The sequence below is a fragment of the Limulus polyphemus genome, unplaced genomic scaffold (assembly GCF_000517525.1).
Source record: "Limulus polyphemus unplaced genomic scaffold, Limulus_polyphemus-2.1.2 Scaffold3055, whole genome shotgun sequence".
In the NCBI taxonomy this organism is placed as follows: Eukaryota; Metazoa; Arthropoda; class Merostomata; order Xiphosura; family Limulidae; genus Limulus; species Limulus polyphemus.
This window is the reverse complement of record NW_013668665.1, coordinates 104,250-121,809: the sequence shown is the minus strand read 5'-3', so window position 1 is coordinate 121,809 and position 17,560 is coordinate 104,250. Positions and strand designations below refer to the sequence as shown.

The following is a 17,560-nucleotide window of genomic DNA, read 5'->3' as shown; positions in this document are numbered from 1 at the left end:
ACGGCTTCCACTTTAAAATATCTCTCTACAAGTACATGTTTTGACATGATCTACGTCATTCTTGTAGAGAGATATTTTAAAGTGGAAGCCGTACAGCTTCAATAAAGTTTTTATTGTGTCAATATAAAACATTGTTTTTAATTATTTATTATAATTTAAAAATTTTAAACACAAGTGCCAGTAGTGCAAACCCACATGTTTTATCCACAGCACATTTCAGTTTTGAAAATGCTAAAATTAAATGCACTTCTGCTCAGCTGGCTAACAAAGCCAAAATGGGGAAGACAGTCCAAAGAGAAGACCCCAAAATTCACTGCATTTACCATCACAATTAATAATTTGCAGGATCATACAGTTGATCAAGTAAGAATATGTGTTTGAGAATCAGTTTTTTTGCATGTTTCAATCTATAAGGATTTATCAAGAAGAACATAACTTAAAAATATATAGAAGTCAAGATGCTAATCAAACACTACTTGAAGGAGATGACCAATTAAAAAATGTTTTTGTGAAATATTAGAAATACTCCATACACATATTGTTCCTAGATTATAATTAATTTTTAGAAAACATTTTATTAAAACATTTACTAAGATATAATTTTAAGAAAAATTAATCATTATAATCTGCCATAAGATGGGTTGGGTGGTTCGAAAATATAAAAATGAAAGATTATTTTGCATACTTGCCTCTATTCCACGACTGCTAACAATGTTGGAAATAAAAAACTGGATCAATTCTTGCATGTTTAGAGAGGCACAACTTGAACACTTAAGTATCATTATACATTATAGAGAAGGAAAAAGGAAATAGATGATATTATGGTTTTTATTCAATAACAAAAAAAGCTGCAAAAATTACTAGCAAACTGAAGGAATTTTAAATAGTGTCCTGCATATCTGAACAGCATATAACTGTAATAATAATAAAACAACAATTTATCATATCACTTATGACATCAAATTTTCCTTTCTGAGTGTTGAAAATGTCTTTTGGTGTAGTTTAACAATCAACTTCTAACAATTTCACCACCGACAATAAATTGCATGAAAATAAAGCCACGTGATTAACCCATTCACCATGGGTAGGTCAAAGTGTGCATATTACAACTTTATACAGAGTTACATTCAAAGTTTAATTAAACCACTTTATTATATATGTATATGAATAAACTCAGCATCAGAATGTAGATAATAAATCAAAGTTTACTATTATTTGAGTTTTAAGTTCTTAATTTTATAAAGAAATATTAAAAAATATTCTCAATCTCCCCTAGTATGAGAACTGTAATGCTTGCTATGTATGTCTTCCTTCCTCTCTAATTTTTTGTCACCCCTCTGAGAGTATGAAATTTAATGTAAATTACTCATTATAATGTTGTTATTGTTCAGGCACAATTTATGTAGCCTTCAATCTTATTTAGTTACAGAGCAATAAAATAGAAAATTGGACCCCTCTTGCCACACCCACCTGTCACATCCTCTCTTTCAGAACTTGCAAATAGTTCTCTCTGCCATTTAAGTCTATATTATTTATAACCAATAGAAAGCCAGTTTTTCTTTATCAAATGATATATTACATTGTTTTTTCTAATGAGAATTGTTTATTTTACTTCCTGTTCAATTTTTATTCCCACAAGGAACTCATGGACGAGCTTAACAATTTTTATCAGCTCTTGTCGCACAGTTAGAAAGTCTGAAAAATTGTGATAGTTATGGAACACTGTTTCCTTTTTTGCATGTTATTATTTTGTGTTCTTTAGTGCATTATTTAATTAAATATAAATTATTTAATGCAGTAGTACAATTAGTATAAAAAAAAAGTAGGGTTAAGTTTCATCGACAGTTGACAGCAAAAAAGATACACGTACTTTATCTACATCCGCCATCTTATCAGTGTGTGATTCTAGCTCTTAGTTCTGTGTAGAAGTGACTAGTGTTTATGAAGTTAGCACTTTCCTTATTTGAAAATGTATTTCACATCGATACCCACCTCCCTTCAAAACCTTACACTCTTCCTTCCCACTTTCAGTGTATCTCTTTTCCCTTGCCCAGAATGAATCTTTGTTGAAATGGTTGTTCTTATGGAGATTTATTGCATGTAGAGGATGTGTCACCCTCCTATTGGTGGAGGGCTGTAGTATAATGGTGATTACATCTTAGGTTGGTACATTCCACATTAATAGGTATAGGGATGGAACTTTCGTTCAAGGATTGTGACATGTTCAAAAATCATCTTGGAAGTTGCACAAAGTAATACCTCTTAGTTCTGTGGATAGGACAGTATCTATCAAAAATACATTTTCAGGTAAGGAAAATGTTAACTTTCCTTAATAGATTTAGGAATCTATTTCTATGAATCTTTTTGAAAAACTATTTTGAGTCTGTCACACTCTGAACTTTTTGTTGCTAGTTGATGTCACACGGTAAGATATGATTGAGAACAGCTCCTTCTGTATGAATAATTTTTCCTTCAGTACTAAAGTGTTTTCTTTTTGGACAGTATATGTTGATGAGTATATGATAGCTCTCAAGCAAGTAAACACTGAGTTACCCTACTAACGGTATTCGAAAATGGACTTTTTGAAACTTTGGATTCTGATATAGTACCTTGAGCTTCAACATTCCTCATGATTAACATGGTTTACCATGTCTCACATGTAAATCGTCATGTGACTACCTCCACCAATTGGAGTGTGACACATCCTTCCAATACATGAGACTCTTTCTATTTGATTCCACTGAACTATCACTTTTCTTTAGTCAGTGATCTAGTGCAGACATTTTTCAAGTGTGTTCTCTTAACGTGTTCATTTATTTCACATAATTATTTTTTGCTACGATTTGTTTTCTGTAGTATTTTTCCACTATATCCTAGCTTTGTTTATTGATTTATTTATTTTTTCCTTTTCAAATTCTTCACAGTTTAAGATGAATTCTGAAGTTCATGTTACAACTTCTGATATTCATCCCAGTACTTTATGTGCCATTACACAGGCTTCAGGTTGGGGGTCTTGACTGAGGATTTTTTGGCTATCATTTGGCAGGAGATTGATTGTTATATGAATCAACCTTGTTCTCCTGACATTGTTTGGATTCCTCCTTAATCATACAAGCCTGTTTATGACGAGGAGGATTTTGACAGCCTTTTCCTCCACCTCACTATGCCCTGCCTTCCCAAGCCTCTCCTACAGAATCTGCCAGGCCTAATTCAGCCTTTTTGGATATGATTTTTTGGTGTGTTTGATTTTATCAATTTCAAGTGTTTCATATGACCCTGTTCCTTGTTCCTTACAGTACCTTGTTTTCATTCCTTCTCCTGACATCTGGGTTCATACTGAGCATTTTGTTTCTCAATTCAGGGCTGGTATGTCTCACTCTACATGGGATTTTGATCATTATGCTTTGGCTTATCATTCAGGCTGATCAACCATTTCTTGACTCCCAGCAGTTAGAGTCACTTTTCCCAGTGTGGGGGATGATCCTGACAAACCAATCTATTTCTCCCTTGACCAGTTTCATCTTACCCTAACAGCTCCTATGGTATTTGTCCATCATGTACCTCCTTTCTGATGCACCCCACCGATCTCCTGAGGTGTTTTGGGGGTTACCCCTTTTTCTCAGAACCTTCATGTTGGTGCGATTGTCCTCCTCAGCCTTTTTCCCTCACAAGTGGTTTCTTTGCTGTTGGGATCTTCTTTGGAGGGGTGTTGTCTTGCCACTTATTATGTAGTTTTATTTGTCAATTTTAGTGAAGTTTTTGGATATTGTTGTGTCAGCGGAGGTCACGTGACTAGTAACACGCCACATCCTTCTCGAACATTCACGTCCCTTCCTTAAATCTTGGGATCCTTCTAGATATAGTGTAGTCTTGTATATATAAACCAGTAAGAACTGAGGCGAGGTATTGAGTAATTGAACTGCGCACAGAGAGAATATTGTTGTGCACGTGAGACGTTCGTTGTGAGCTATAGCATTTGTTATACCGTGACTGTTGAACTTAAGTGTATTGCAAAGTTGTATTCAGAAAGAGTAAACCAGTTTTATTTAAGAAAGGACTTGTATCGGTAAAGTTTCTTCAGGAAGAAATTATACGGAAAATTAACTAACGTTCGGAAGCATAACAATATATAATATAGGTCATACTGGTGATTTGTGTGTTTAATCCTGAAAAATCTGATCTATGCTTGTGAAGTATCATTGAACTATTACTTTTAATAATATGTGATATTACAAAACATCATTCATGTTTTGTTTAACAAAGACAAATGAGCTATGTACATTAAGAGTAATAATTTACTTAAATGTCATCTTGCAAGTTTCAATATATGATCAGGCAGGCTGTAGTGGTTAGGGTACCCTATTTGCAATCTGTAGGTCACAGGTTTGAATCCTCATCACTGAACATGATTGCCTTTTCAGCCATGGGGGAATTATAATGTGATGATCAATCCAACTGTTCATTGGTAAAAGAGTAACCCAAGAGTTGATAATGGATGATGGAGACTGTCTTCCCTGTAGTCTATCACTTTGCATGAAATTCAAACCAAACCAATATATAATCGGTCACACCCTTCTCGATTTATTGGTACAATAATCTCAGTTTATCAATTTGTTTTTGTCCATCTGTGGATAAATGGTAAGTTTACAGACTTACAATGCTAAAATCTTGGGTTCGGTTTCCCATGGTGGACACAGCAAATAGCCCAATGTGGCTTTGTGTTAAAACAAATAAACAAAACATTTATTTATGATTGTGCATCTAGTCACAATTTTCACTTAAATCACAAAAATGTTATTACAGTATGAACAACACTAGTAACAATTGTGATTATTACATTTTTACTTTTAATATATGGAAGGAACATGTTTACTGTTGTAAAGTAAAATATTCTTTTTAAGAAGTATAAACCTCATATTTCAAATATGTATTAAAGAGATATTTTATGATGTGCATACAGGTACTAATATACTTAGTTTAAGATGACACTTGTGTAAGTTTTCACATAGATGTAAATAAAGCCTATGTTTAATAGTACACAATACATTTGAAATGAGACTGTTACCTGTCTTAAAATACAATAAAAAATTGTTTTACTTAATCATTTTGCATGTAGAGTGTATGAGATTGTTCCCAGTCTCACAATAGTTTAATTTATCTTTACACAGTATAATTATTAAGTAAAACAATAGTTACTGTATTTTGAGACTGGGGACAGTCGCATTTTAAATGTATTGTGTACTATTAAATGTTGACTTTATTTCTTTAGTGCATCTGCATGCACAAAAATTTACAAAACTTTCACTTGCTAACCTTACACTGCAGTAAACTCATATTTCTGATATTTGTAAAACAATTGCATATTTTAACAAAATCATCCACAGACCTAGAGCACACTGTATTATTTGCACATATGTTTGAAACTGTGCATATCAATCTAATCTATATTCTGTATCAACAGTATTAAAATCTTTGAACTAACTGTATATTTATCAATCAATTACATTTTCAGGTTTATGTAAGTTTTGTTCCACAAGATTACCAGATTATACTTACAAACAATTAACTCATGAATTCTAATTATACATATAGACCACTTCATACACAGCATCAGACTTATTAATAAAGCAACAACCACAACATTTGTAGTTGCTGTTAGATATACATGACTGTTTTAATTTAAGTATAGTATGAGCATTAAATTTAGTTATTTTTAGAAGCAATAGTTTATTGCAGGTTTGTTTACATAACTTGCAAATCATACATTTTGTAGTTCAGTTGTCATAACTTGATGATTGTTGTATTATTGCATCATGTTACTAGAACCTTCTAAGTTTTTCTTGTAGTGGGAAAAGTTTTAAGCCTCACTTGGACTGTTTATAAATACTTGTCCAAAATGTAGTTCAAGAAGACAAAGTTCCTGATAGATATAGTCAAATAGATCTAGACTGTGTGTTTGTAAGTTAGCTGTAAAGAACGTATTGTAGAGCTTTGTTTTGTTTTTTACAGTGAAATTATAGCAAATTGTATTGTAACAACAGAGTAGAGAAGACTAATTTCTCTTGTCAGTTGTGTTCTAAAGTAATTTATCAAACCTGTATGGACTTTGAAGAAAAAAGGAGAATTATTTAAAGCTCTGGATACAACTATGGTAACCAATGGTGTAATGTAAATGAAATCATCACCAATTGTATTGCAATAACAGAGCAGAGAAAAATAATTTGTCATGTCAATTGTGTTCTAAAGTAGTTGAACCAGCCTCTGTGCACTTTGAGGAAAGGAAACAATTATTTAAAGCTCTGGATACAACTGTGTAATGATTTGTTTTAATATATTATTTTAAAACAAATGGATTGTGTGCTGTTTGTTTATTGTTGAAATTTATTACCGGCAAGTGACAGACACCTATTGTAAAGAATCCGGCCCACACACATATAAAAACCTGACAGTTGCTTATTATATTAAATAAACACAGATACTAAGTACTACTCTTACTAGAAGTTCTCATTCTTATTCTGGTGTAGATTTAGGTACAATAACAAACATGCATCACCCGTACTCAACCACACTTCCACTACACAATCTCCATAATAACTAATATTTCTATTTCAAGAGCATACAATGGATTGAAAGCTCATAGTTTCAAAATAATTCCAAAACTGTTAATCCAAATCTGTCAAACTGTGGATGTACATTTTTACCTTCTGTCTTTATTATTTCCTCTCTTTAGCACCTTGATTTTGCTTGGTAAACAGTAAAATTCCCTAATATATTATTCTGATATCCAGTGCATTAAAGTATAGATTACTAGCAGATGCCTGTTGAAACAATTCAACAGTAATTTTCATAAAAATAGTGATGAATAAATATAAAATGTGCAGTCAAACTCAATCCCTTGGGTCAGAGTGTATATACAATATGATTGTCTAGTGAGTCATTTTACAACTGTCTTTTGTTATTCCATATGTTATTTCAATAAGGAAAGTTGTATTGTGTTAGTTACTTTACAAACTAGCTGCAGAGATTTTTTTCCATTCGCTGCCACCTTTTCTTGTCATTATAATGAGCACAAGAAAAAACTGCTACTGAAATGATCAATTTTTGACAGTTGTTATTTCTGTAGGAAGTGTTGAAAGGGAAATATTCAAATCAATTTATTTGACATGATAAAATAAAATCATGGATGTATATAATGCTGACATGAACACAAAACAAAACAGAAGAACAGCATACATACTGAAACATATTCTTATTTTAATGCATTTTTTTTCTTACTTCTGTCATCAAAATATTTCTTTTAAGTAGTTGATGGAAAAATTCCCACACAAATAGAAACATTTCATTTTTGTTCTTAATAAGTGTTTTCTTAGACTGGTGGACAATTTTGATATCAATATGAAATTTTAGGAATTGCAAAAAAGAATAATTTTCCTGTGAAGTATTTTTTGAAAAGAAGCACATTTTCTACAATTAACCATTCACATGACATCTGTACTAAAGGCAATGCTTATTGATGTATATTTTGTTTTATAATGAATTAAGTAAAATAACTGATATATCATTATTTTATATAAGTATTATAGTTGTTTTTGATAATCAATTGAATGAATATAAGTACAGAACTGAAATAAGAATAATAACTTAAAACTGTGTAGATTTGTCTTATCTTTGAACTGTCAGGCTTTACTGAAATAATCAAACTGTTTGTTTTCATTTTGAGATCTTTCATATATTTCCTACACAAATATGTCAATGACATAATATACCCTGGTTGTTATGTGTTTCTTCTATGACTAATGACATGTGAACTATTTTATTAAAGCACTAAAATTTGTAAGATCAGAATAAATTATTTAATGGCTACAGCCTGTTTCTTAGTAGTAATTTGTTAAGTCTTTTAGGCTGTATTAAAATAATCTTCCACTACCTAGTTTTAGGAAGATGAGACGAAGCCTTGTTCAGAGCCCTTGCATTCTGTTTAGGTGGGAAGCGAATTATTGTTTACATAATCTGTTATGGCTGCCTTTATAAAATGAGCATACGGACATGCTAAATACACCAGAATAAACCTGTAAGCAGTTTTTTTTATGCTAATGATAATCTAGGTTTTTCACCATTTGTGTCCTACAAGCATCACTGAATCACATGAAATTCACTGACTTTTCCTGGTTTTTGACTGTAAAATGAAATTCTGTGATGTCTCCTTGGTTGGGAAAGTAATATATAAAATTCACTGACTTTTCCTACTTTCCGATATCCTTGGGAACCATGGTTATACTGTGAAGCACAACAGACAGCATTTTCTAGATTTTTAGAAATTTTTCATATAAGTCATAAAAATAGTGCTCATAGTTTGTAAATGTGTAAGTGTGATCTGGAATGATAATTGTTTATAATAAATTACAGATATCTGCACTAGTGATATTGTGACATCAAACATGACCTTCAGAGGGCATTGGACTTTATCAAGTTCGAAATATCTGAATGAATACATATATGAATGTAAAAACAACATACCAAGGCTATAGAATTATAATGTAAAAAAATAATTATCTTAAAATTATTAATAGCTTTTTATCTTCACATAGTTCTAAATAAAGTGTAAACACCTTTAGACTAAAGGTACCCTTCAAATTCAGTCTTTACATATTATTAATACATATACATATAAAGATAACTTGCAGAAAAACTGAACATTGATTCACAGTGGCTTCTTCAGGCTAACCTTCTAACTAATGCATTTGGTTCAGAGACAATTCTTATATTCTGTTTCTTAATGCAATCATTACTGATTATCACATGACAATCTTGAATTAAACAGATACTGTTAATGCACATTCACCTAGTAAAATTTTCCATGGGATTCTCTATAACATTGTGATGGATGTGGTACAGCACATTGGACAACATCTCCTTATTTATAAGTTGTTGAAGTCTGCTGTCCACTTGCCCAACTATCATTTTAGGCATCAGTACCAACGTTATTTTTATTCTCTTTTTTATTTCTTACTTTGTCAGCATACCTTTCACTGTATGACCTGAGGTTAATTAAGGTGTTGACTGTTTTCATTATTTAGTGTGCACAAGTATATTAACAACAATGATAAATGATCCTTTATTAGTAGTGTAAAAGTACTTTTCAGCTTGTAACTAGCGAAACTATTTATTAAAGCATAATTTAAAATAGTTTCCAAATTGGTACTGTTCTAAACCAAGTTATTTGGCATGTGAATATTTCTTTAGTTTATCAACCATTTTCTTGACACTACTTCTTTGATGTTGGTAGTAATTTACACATAACAATAAATTAATGTGAAATTAACTGAAACATTTCTCAATTAAGAGAATTGTAATGTAAAACTCTAGTATGATATTGAGGCAAAATAGAAATATGTATAATTAACTGTTAGAGGTAATCTTGGAAGAATCAAAGGTATTTATCATCATATGCACACAATGCACATTTTGTAATATTGGTAATTTTATGTTACTTGTAGTATTAATTTATTAGTATGCCTCCTCCCACACCCTGGTATTGGGCATAAGGCTTCATCAGCACTGATTTTAGGAGATATGTGGTGTGGTTGGTATAAATTATTTATCCATTCTTCTTTGCTTTCACTAAGAAGTTCTTATAATTATTAGTTTATTTATATGTATCTTGCCCATGTTGCTGTGAAATATTTACATTATTATATGTTTTCCATTAAAATATGTTTTTGAATTTTACAGAGAAATATATAAGCTCCATCTTGTTATAGATAATATGTCTCTGTTAACTGAAACCAAAAAATTAGAGATTAGGGGTTTATTTGATAGTCAATTTCAGATACTTAATTTAGATTCATTTTATTAAAAATTAATAGTGATAATTCTGATAAAATACCTTACCTCTTTTCACATAATAGATTTCCTTGATTTGTGCTGCCCTCTATATGCAAAATTTTTGCTCACCAACCTTTAGACTCCCACTTAACATCATATGTCTACACATGCTATAGCTGCATTGTAGAATGCAAATGAATGTGCAACAACCCTCCACTAATGGTGCAGCTGACTCCCTCTATATTACAGAGCACTTTTGTCTCTTTCCCTTGTCTTATATGATTCTTCCCCCTTCATTCTGGCCTGTCATCTGATTATTTGGTGTTTCCCTCCTCTGCAGATATTTGCATTCATGCTGAACAATTCCTCACCCAACTGTGTACTGGTGCCAGCATGATTAGACCTCCAAGTTTGTCAGACATACATGCTTTGGCTTATCATATGTCTGAGTTTCGTTTTCTTGATTCTCAGACCTTGGAATCTGTTTCAGACATTGGACGCCGATCTTTCTGCTACCTTTCACCATTCCCCTGCCCAGTTCTCCCATCTTTGTTTTACCCAAACGATTCTCCTACATTATCTTTTATCTATTCCTCTCATTTCTGAAGCTATCCACCATTCCCCTGAGGAGTTTTTGCAAGATACATGTTCTCATCTTTTCTCCATGATGGCACATTTATCTTCTTCAGCTTTTTCCTTCCATATATGGTTGCTTTGTTATTGGGATCTCTTGGGCAGGTATACCCTTTTGTTGCAAGTGCATTTGCCGTCATCTTATCCGTATGACCTTTGCCTTCCTCCTTTTCTGTATCAGTCTATTTTTTTAGATGTTCCTAATACTTTAGAGACCCCTGTGGAGATGACACACCAACATTCCTCTGTTTCTTCTCTTGTTTTTCATCTTTCTTAATCCTTTACTGTTCTTATTCCTGTTTCTCAACCTCCAGCTTCCTCTCCTCTTCCTCTTACCAACTTCCCATATTTCAGCTTCTAGTTGTCAGGTCTCCCATCATCACTTTTTCAGATGTCAGTATTGTAGATGACTGATCCTTGGGGTTCTGGATCCTTGTGGGCACAGTTGGCCACATTTGTTTCATCTGTGGCACCCTTTTTACAGCAGATTGTTGGTTTCTTCAAGTTTTAGCAGAAGGATTGATTCTTCATTTTTCTACTCTTCCTCCATCATCTCCAGTTCTCATTTCTTTTCCTTCTCCTCAAGATCCACTTTCTTTCCAGCATCTTTCCAAGGTGGTTTTGCATCTCTTGCAGAGAAGTTGTATCTTCTTCCTCCAGGATTTTATTCCTGTCTGTTCAATGTCACCAAAAAATGGGATTGGTGTCCACTTATCGATCCCTTGAACCTCAGATACTTCATAAACCTCTCTGATTTTACCATGCAATGTTTCCTCAATCTCAGACTGTCATTCACTCTAGGTCTTTGGATGACCAAGGTCAACATCACTGATGCTTACCTTCATATTCCTATTTCTCCTGCATCCAAGTGTTACCTTCAGTTTGTTCATGGGAATCAGTTGTTTGAATTCTGCTCTCTACCATTTGTTCTAGTGTTGACTCCATACAATTTCTTTCATTAGTCAGATCCTTTGGCCATAATGTTCACCACCTGGAGCTGTGGTTTCACCATTATTTGGATGAATGGCTCCTTCCCAGCAAGCTTCTCATGACCATACCCATCTCCTTCTTCAGGAGGTGGCTTGTTTGAGTTGACTTGTCAAACTGGAGAAGTCACACCTCACTCCTACTCAGTATCTTATTCACCTGGGGGTGTTTTTCAACTCCCACCTCAGCAGGGCCAGCTTTCTCCCCTGCATTTGAGGGATATGGAGTGCTTGTTATCCAAAGCAAGGACTTCTTCTCTCCCTGCATGTATGGTTCTCTCTCTTTTTGGGAGCCTGGGCTTCCATGGAATCCCTCATCCCTTGTGGTCATGCATACTTGCATTGTCTTCAATATGTGTTGCCAGTTGAAAGAACTTTGTCAAGAATTCCTTGGATTCCTCCATTTTTCTTCCATCCATCCTACAAGTCGACTTTGCCTGGTGGCTTGACAGAGACAACACCTCAGCTGGCACTCCTTTTTCTTATCCTGATCTTCATCTCTTTATAAATGCATCTCTGACAGGATGGGGGGCATACTTAGATTCTCAGGAGATGGCCAGTCATTGTCTGTGGTTTAATCAACTCTACACGTCAATCTTTTGGAGCTTCTGACTATTCATCAGACATTGGGTCATTTCCTACCTGTTGTATGGGGCCAACTTGTTATGATCCATTCTGATGATTTTACCATTGTCTATTATATCAACCATCAATGGGGCACCCAGTCTTGTTTTCTTTGTTTTCAAACACTGGATTTCCTTTTCTGGGCCCAACCTCAACATGTTCAGCTTATTGCTTTTCACATCCTGATAGCTCTGTATCTTTTTGTGGGTCAGCTCTCTCATCCTGACAAGATTGTACCAACAGAGTGGTCTGTTGCTCCTCAGGTGTTCCAGTGCTTATGTTCCCAGCTGGATACTTCCTTCTGGATGCCTTTTCCACCTACCTAAATATCAAACTTCCCTTATTCTGGCCTCCTGTTTCACATCCTTCAGTTTTGGCTGTGAATGCATTCAGGATTGATCCAATCCTTATTTGTATGCCTACTCTCCTATCTGCCTTCTTTCCCATGTCCTCTCACTTATTCAAACCAGTTCTTTTTCATTGCTTCATTCTTCCCAACACAGAAAATATCACTTTCTCTTTCCCAATCCCTTCTCTGGCAACCCCATTCCTCCCTTGTTCATCCAGCCATATCCACACTCTATCTTCACACATGGGTTTTGTTTGGTTTTTTAAGAGGTATTACAGACTCTCTGTGTGGGTAGCCTTCTTTCTTTCTGATTCTGTTCATTTTTCTTCTTTGCTAGTGTAAATGGAGCATTTTCCATTGCTGGTCTTTGCATCATGGCTTCTCTCTCCTTCAAAACCAAATGTTCCCTACCTTTCTGACCTTTTTTACATGGCATTTTGACAATAATTTATCCATTTCTACCATTACAGGCTATAGAGCAGCATTATCCAAATACTTTTACTTTTTCTTGTTGCTATTATATTTTTTCCTCTCCCATTCTTTCTCTGCTGTTTTGATCCTTTTTGGCTTCTTTGTACTCCCCATCCAGTTGCCTTACTATATTGGAATTTCAACATTGTCCTTCATACTCTTACTTTTCCTTTCTTTGAGCCTTTAGCTTCTTCTGTTTTGTACCATCTCTCCTTCAAGACGTTTTTTTTAATCCTCTGTGCATGTGGACATCATTTTTGCTTTTGATGTGTCCTATATTCTTTATCATTGTTTATAAGTTCTCCTTGAACCTGATTATACTTTTTTCCCCAAAAACATGTGTGGCATGCGATGGGAACAGCATGTTCATACCTATTTCCCTTCCATCTATTGATCATCTCTATTTCCGATCAGGGCCTGATCATCTTCTTTGTTCTGTGCTATCTCTTCATTGTAATGCCACCTATATGGCTGCTTTTCATAGTTCCCATTTATTCCCTGAAACTTCTTCTCTACCCATGATCTCTATTCTGTAACCCTTACTGGTTGGCTACATCAACTCGTTCGTATAGCTTATGCGTCTTTGTGTGAGGATTCTCATTGCATCTTTCACATTTCCTCTCACCAGATCCATCATCTCACCCTTTCCCTGGCTGCTCATTTCCATCATCCATTAGAAGGGATTGTGCAAGCTGGCATGTGGTCTACACCTCACACATTTATCATGCATTACTTGCATCATTTGGCTGTCTCTTTCTCATCTGGATATCATTTGCCAGTCCTTGCTATTCTCCATAACCCTTATAGGCTCTGAAAGGGTAAAATCAAAATTTTAATATCTTACCTTTACAGTGGCCTCTTTCAACATTCCTGGATATCTGGCTCTCTGATTAGTGGTGCCTGGCCAGGTATATTTAACTTTAAATCCATACCATGCAACCTTTACAGATCTAAAATGCTCACTAATTAGATGGGATATTCCACAACACCACTAAAGGGTTCCTCATGGTATATTTCTTCATAAGTAAGATTTTTTTCAGATTATAGTAACTCATGGAATATAATGAGTGAGGCAGTGTCAGGATTGCTGGTTATCCCTCTAGTCCTAGTTGAATAAACGAGGACTGCCCTTATTTTCAAAATTGGGTTTTCATGATCACCCATTGCAATGTCTTAAAGTGTTGCATTCCTCTGGACTCCCCACTGTGTTGTTTGCCCTCTCTGCTAGTGGAGTATGGGAGTCCTTGCCACTTACAAGTGCCTAGCTGCTGGGGTGGTAGATCATGGAGGATTCCTCCTAAGTGTGACCACTTCCATTTAGTTGGGAGTAGGGTGGTGCTGAAGATGTTGAGTACTCTCCTCCTACCATGGTGTGGAAGACAAATACCCCTTACTGCCTGATTGTGGATGGGAAAAACCCACCACATGCAGTTAACCCCTCTGGCTGGCTTTCCCCTGTTCTACCACTGCCTGGATGCCAGTTCTTGGGCAGTCTAGTGTTGGATCGGCATAGGATCAGCCAACATGAGTCCTCATACATGTGGTTGGTAGGGGCCCTCCTCCTACTGCAGTCTGGACAAAAAATTCCTTACACTGCCTGGTTTTGGACCGGAGTTGACCCACCATGTTTGCTCCCCCCTTCCTACATTATCTGGATGTTGAGTTTTTGGGTGGCCTGCTATTGGTTGTATGTTTGGTCTACACACACTTGGTCTGTCTGGGCTGTTGGAACAGAAGTTGCTTTTCCATTCAGCTTTCTGGTCTTGAGGTGTTAATTAGACACTCCTCTTACTGTAAACTGTAAGAAATATACATGGTGGTGCCTAGTTTTTGACTGGAGATGACCCACTGAATATGGTCTGATTTATCCTAGCCACTCTTCACCATATGACACATCCAATTACTCATTAGACTGTCATCTTTTCTGCCCAAATTAGTGAGACATATCATTACAAAAGGTGAAAAGTATACAATATACCTGGTACAAGTGGGGTGCAGTCTCCCACAAGTGTGACCCTATACATTAAGGTATCATACTCCATTGGTTCTCTTTAGAAGAGTACTCATCTAGGTAAATTTTGCATTGGTCCATCCACCATTTTTGATGTGGGATTCTATTATGTGAGTGGAGTTAAGGTAGGGTATCAAAAGTTAACATTTTCCAATGCTGAAAATGTATTTCCGATAGATACTTACTTTTTGCCACTCATCCTTCCTTCTTCAGGTGTATCTTTTTTGCGTAATCTTGAATTGGTGATTGTGCTCTATAAAGTAGAAAGAGTCAGTTGCACTAGGAGGGTGTATCACACTCCTAGTGCTGGAGAGTTGTTACATGCTCATTTGCATGCTACAATGCAGCTATACTATGTGTAGACTGTAGACATGTGATGTTAGGTGGTAGCCTCAAGGCTAGTGGCAAGCAAAATGTGTGCATATAGAGGTAAGTATCTATCAGAAATACATTTTCATTGTTAGAAAACGTTAGCTTACAACTTTCTCAATGTGTAGGTAGATGTTGAGATTCCAGAATCTTGGGAAGGCAAAGAGGTTCATTTGCGCTGGAATTCTAATTCTGAGGCTATGGTATGGAGTGATAATGGAATTCCACTTCAGGGACTGAGTGGTAAGTCTGTGTTTTTTTATACTATAATTTGATTGTGTTGCATTTACATTGCATATTATTTAATTGCCTGTAAAATATTTTGGATTAGAAGTTTAGCTTTGATTTGGGTATGTGTCATATCATGAAAGTGAGAGAAAGATAACCAAAAAATGAGAATGGTTTTTCTGTTTTCAGAACTATCTGCATTCTTTGACAACTGTTTAATACAAATACAGAAACTATTTGAAGCATGAAATTCACCAGAGCTGGTATGAATAATGTTGTACAAATAGATAGTACCTGATGATGACAAAACCTTGTCGAAACGTTGTACATTTGCTGTTATATTAAAGTTTTTCTTCGTTACCCATTCAAGCCATCTCCAGCCATTATTAGTCTCAAAGTGGGTTCCTCGTCATCGAAAATAGATAGTGTTGGCAATGTTACTAGAAAAAGTAATGACCTCACTTTGGCTGTTACCTGCAAAAAAATAGTAGTTTCGTTACCCAAAACATTACTTATTTAAAAATGTAGTAAGCCATTACTCGTTATTTTAAAATAGATACGTGTATTCTTTCTATAAAACATGCACCGTGTACATTGTGTATTATATATACATGTATACAGAACTGAACTAGAAGGATTGAACTCAAGACAAAATAATGCATTATACATGAGAGGTTTTAGAATACCAATTAATGGAGCTACATTTATTTATTTTTTTATAATATTCAAAATAAGAGCAACATATGACTTACACAATACAAGAAAAAAGGAATACAAATAACTGAAATAATAAATAAATAGCCTATAAATTAGTGTGAAATAATCTAACAGAGTTTACTTCGTGTAGTAACTGCAGTGTTAAAATGATTATTTTGGGAGGCCAAGAAAATAGCTATTTTGAAGCCTGCATCAGACATTTTTCCTGTTTTCACTGGGAGCACATTTTTTCCAACTGAAAAAACCCTCTCAACTATGGCACTTGACAGAATAGCTGTATTTAATGAAATGAAGACTGACTTTGAGACTGCATCTGGAAATGCATCATTGTGAACAGACTTTATGAGAGAGTTATCTAGAAAAGCACTAACTACTTGAGCACTTTTGTGTTCAGTACTTCTTACCCCCTTTGTTTGCAGGAATCTAATATAATCAGCTTCAGCTTCAGTTTCTGTCTTGCTATCTTGATTAGGTGATTCTGTACTGCATTGTCCTGTGCATATTTTTTTGTCAAACTTGTTCTTTCAGATTTTCTGGAAGCCAGGAGATCTTGAAGCTAGGATGTAAATATGATGAAAGAATTGAATAGTCATTGTTGAACATGCTGTCATTTGTAGTTTCTATGGTTTGAATTAATTCTTCAATTGAGAGTTTAGAAATTTGCAACCATGTATTGTTCAAATCCCCAATTTGGCTAGATAAACATGCTAGGTGGGAATCAGTAGTCCCTTAAATGCTTTGTTCTCACACTGCAAGATGTCAGTGTCCAGTTGATCAAAAACTTGGTCTAGCACTTGACTCATTTCCAGATATTAACTTATTTACATGACTTAGGGCATCAAACATTGAATTATAATGAGTCGGACAAGGAACAATCTAGCATCTCCGTATTTCTTTTTCAGTTGTGCTGGCAACTACAGTGCTTGTGCTCTGTTTATTACATAAGGCTAGATCTTATGCTGTTGCTGATTGTGACACTTTTTGTTTATACAAGCATTATTTAAACCTTTATCTACATCCTTAGTAGCAACATATGAGAGGCGCACCTTTGATGGTCTGTCAAAATGTACATACACAAACAAGGTGATACCTCATCATCAACAGCTAGTATATAGCTAGAGAATGAATTTCTACAGAGTCTTTGTCTGAGTCATCATCATCATTTTCATCTATGACAGCATCATCACCACTACCAGCAACATCACCATATAGTTGGACAGGAGAGATGGTGGACACAATATTGGAGAACAGTCTGTAAAAGAACTATTATCACTATTATTTAATCTTACAATATAAGTGCAAAACATAATTTTGACATTAAATGACTTGGCTGATAATCTGACCACG

At 34.8% G+C, this 17,560-nt stretch overlaps 1 protein-coding gene across 3 annotated transcripts in view; it reads left to right on the top strand.

Moving 5' to 3' along the window:
• Positions 1–17,560, top strand: part of LOC106468568 (alpha-mannosidase 2C1-like) — a 128,820-nt gene that overhangs the window by 14,294 nt on the left and 96,966 nt on the right. For all 3 annotated transcript variants that reach the window (XM_013929003.2, XM_022396903.1, XM_022396904.1), the window contains exon 3: positions 15,397–15,511. In XM_013929003.2, coding sequence (XP_013784457.2) covers positions 15,397–15,511 — 115 coding nt within the window. The remainder of the gene's footprint in view (positions 1–15,396; positions 15,512–17,560) is intronic.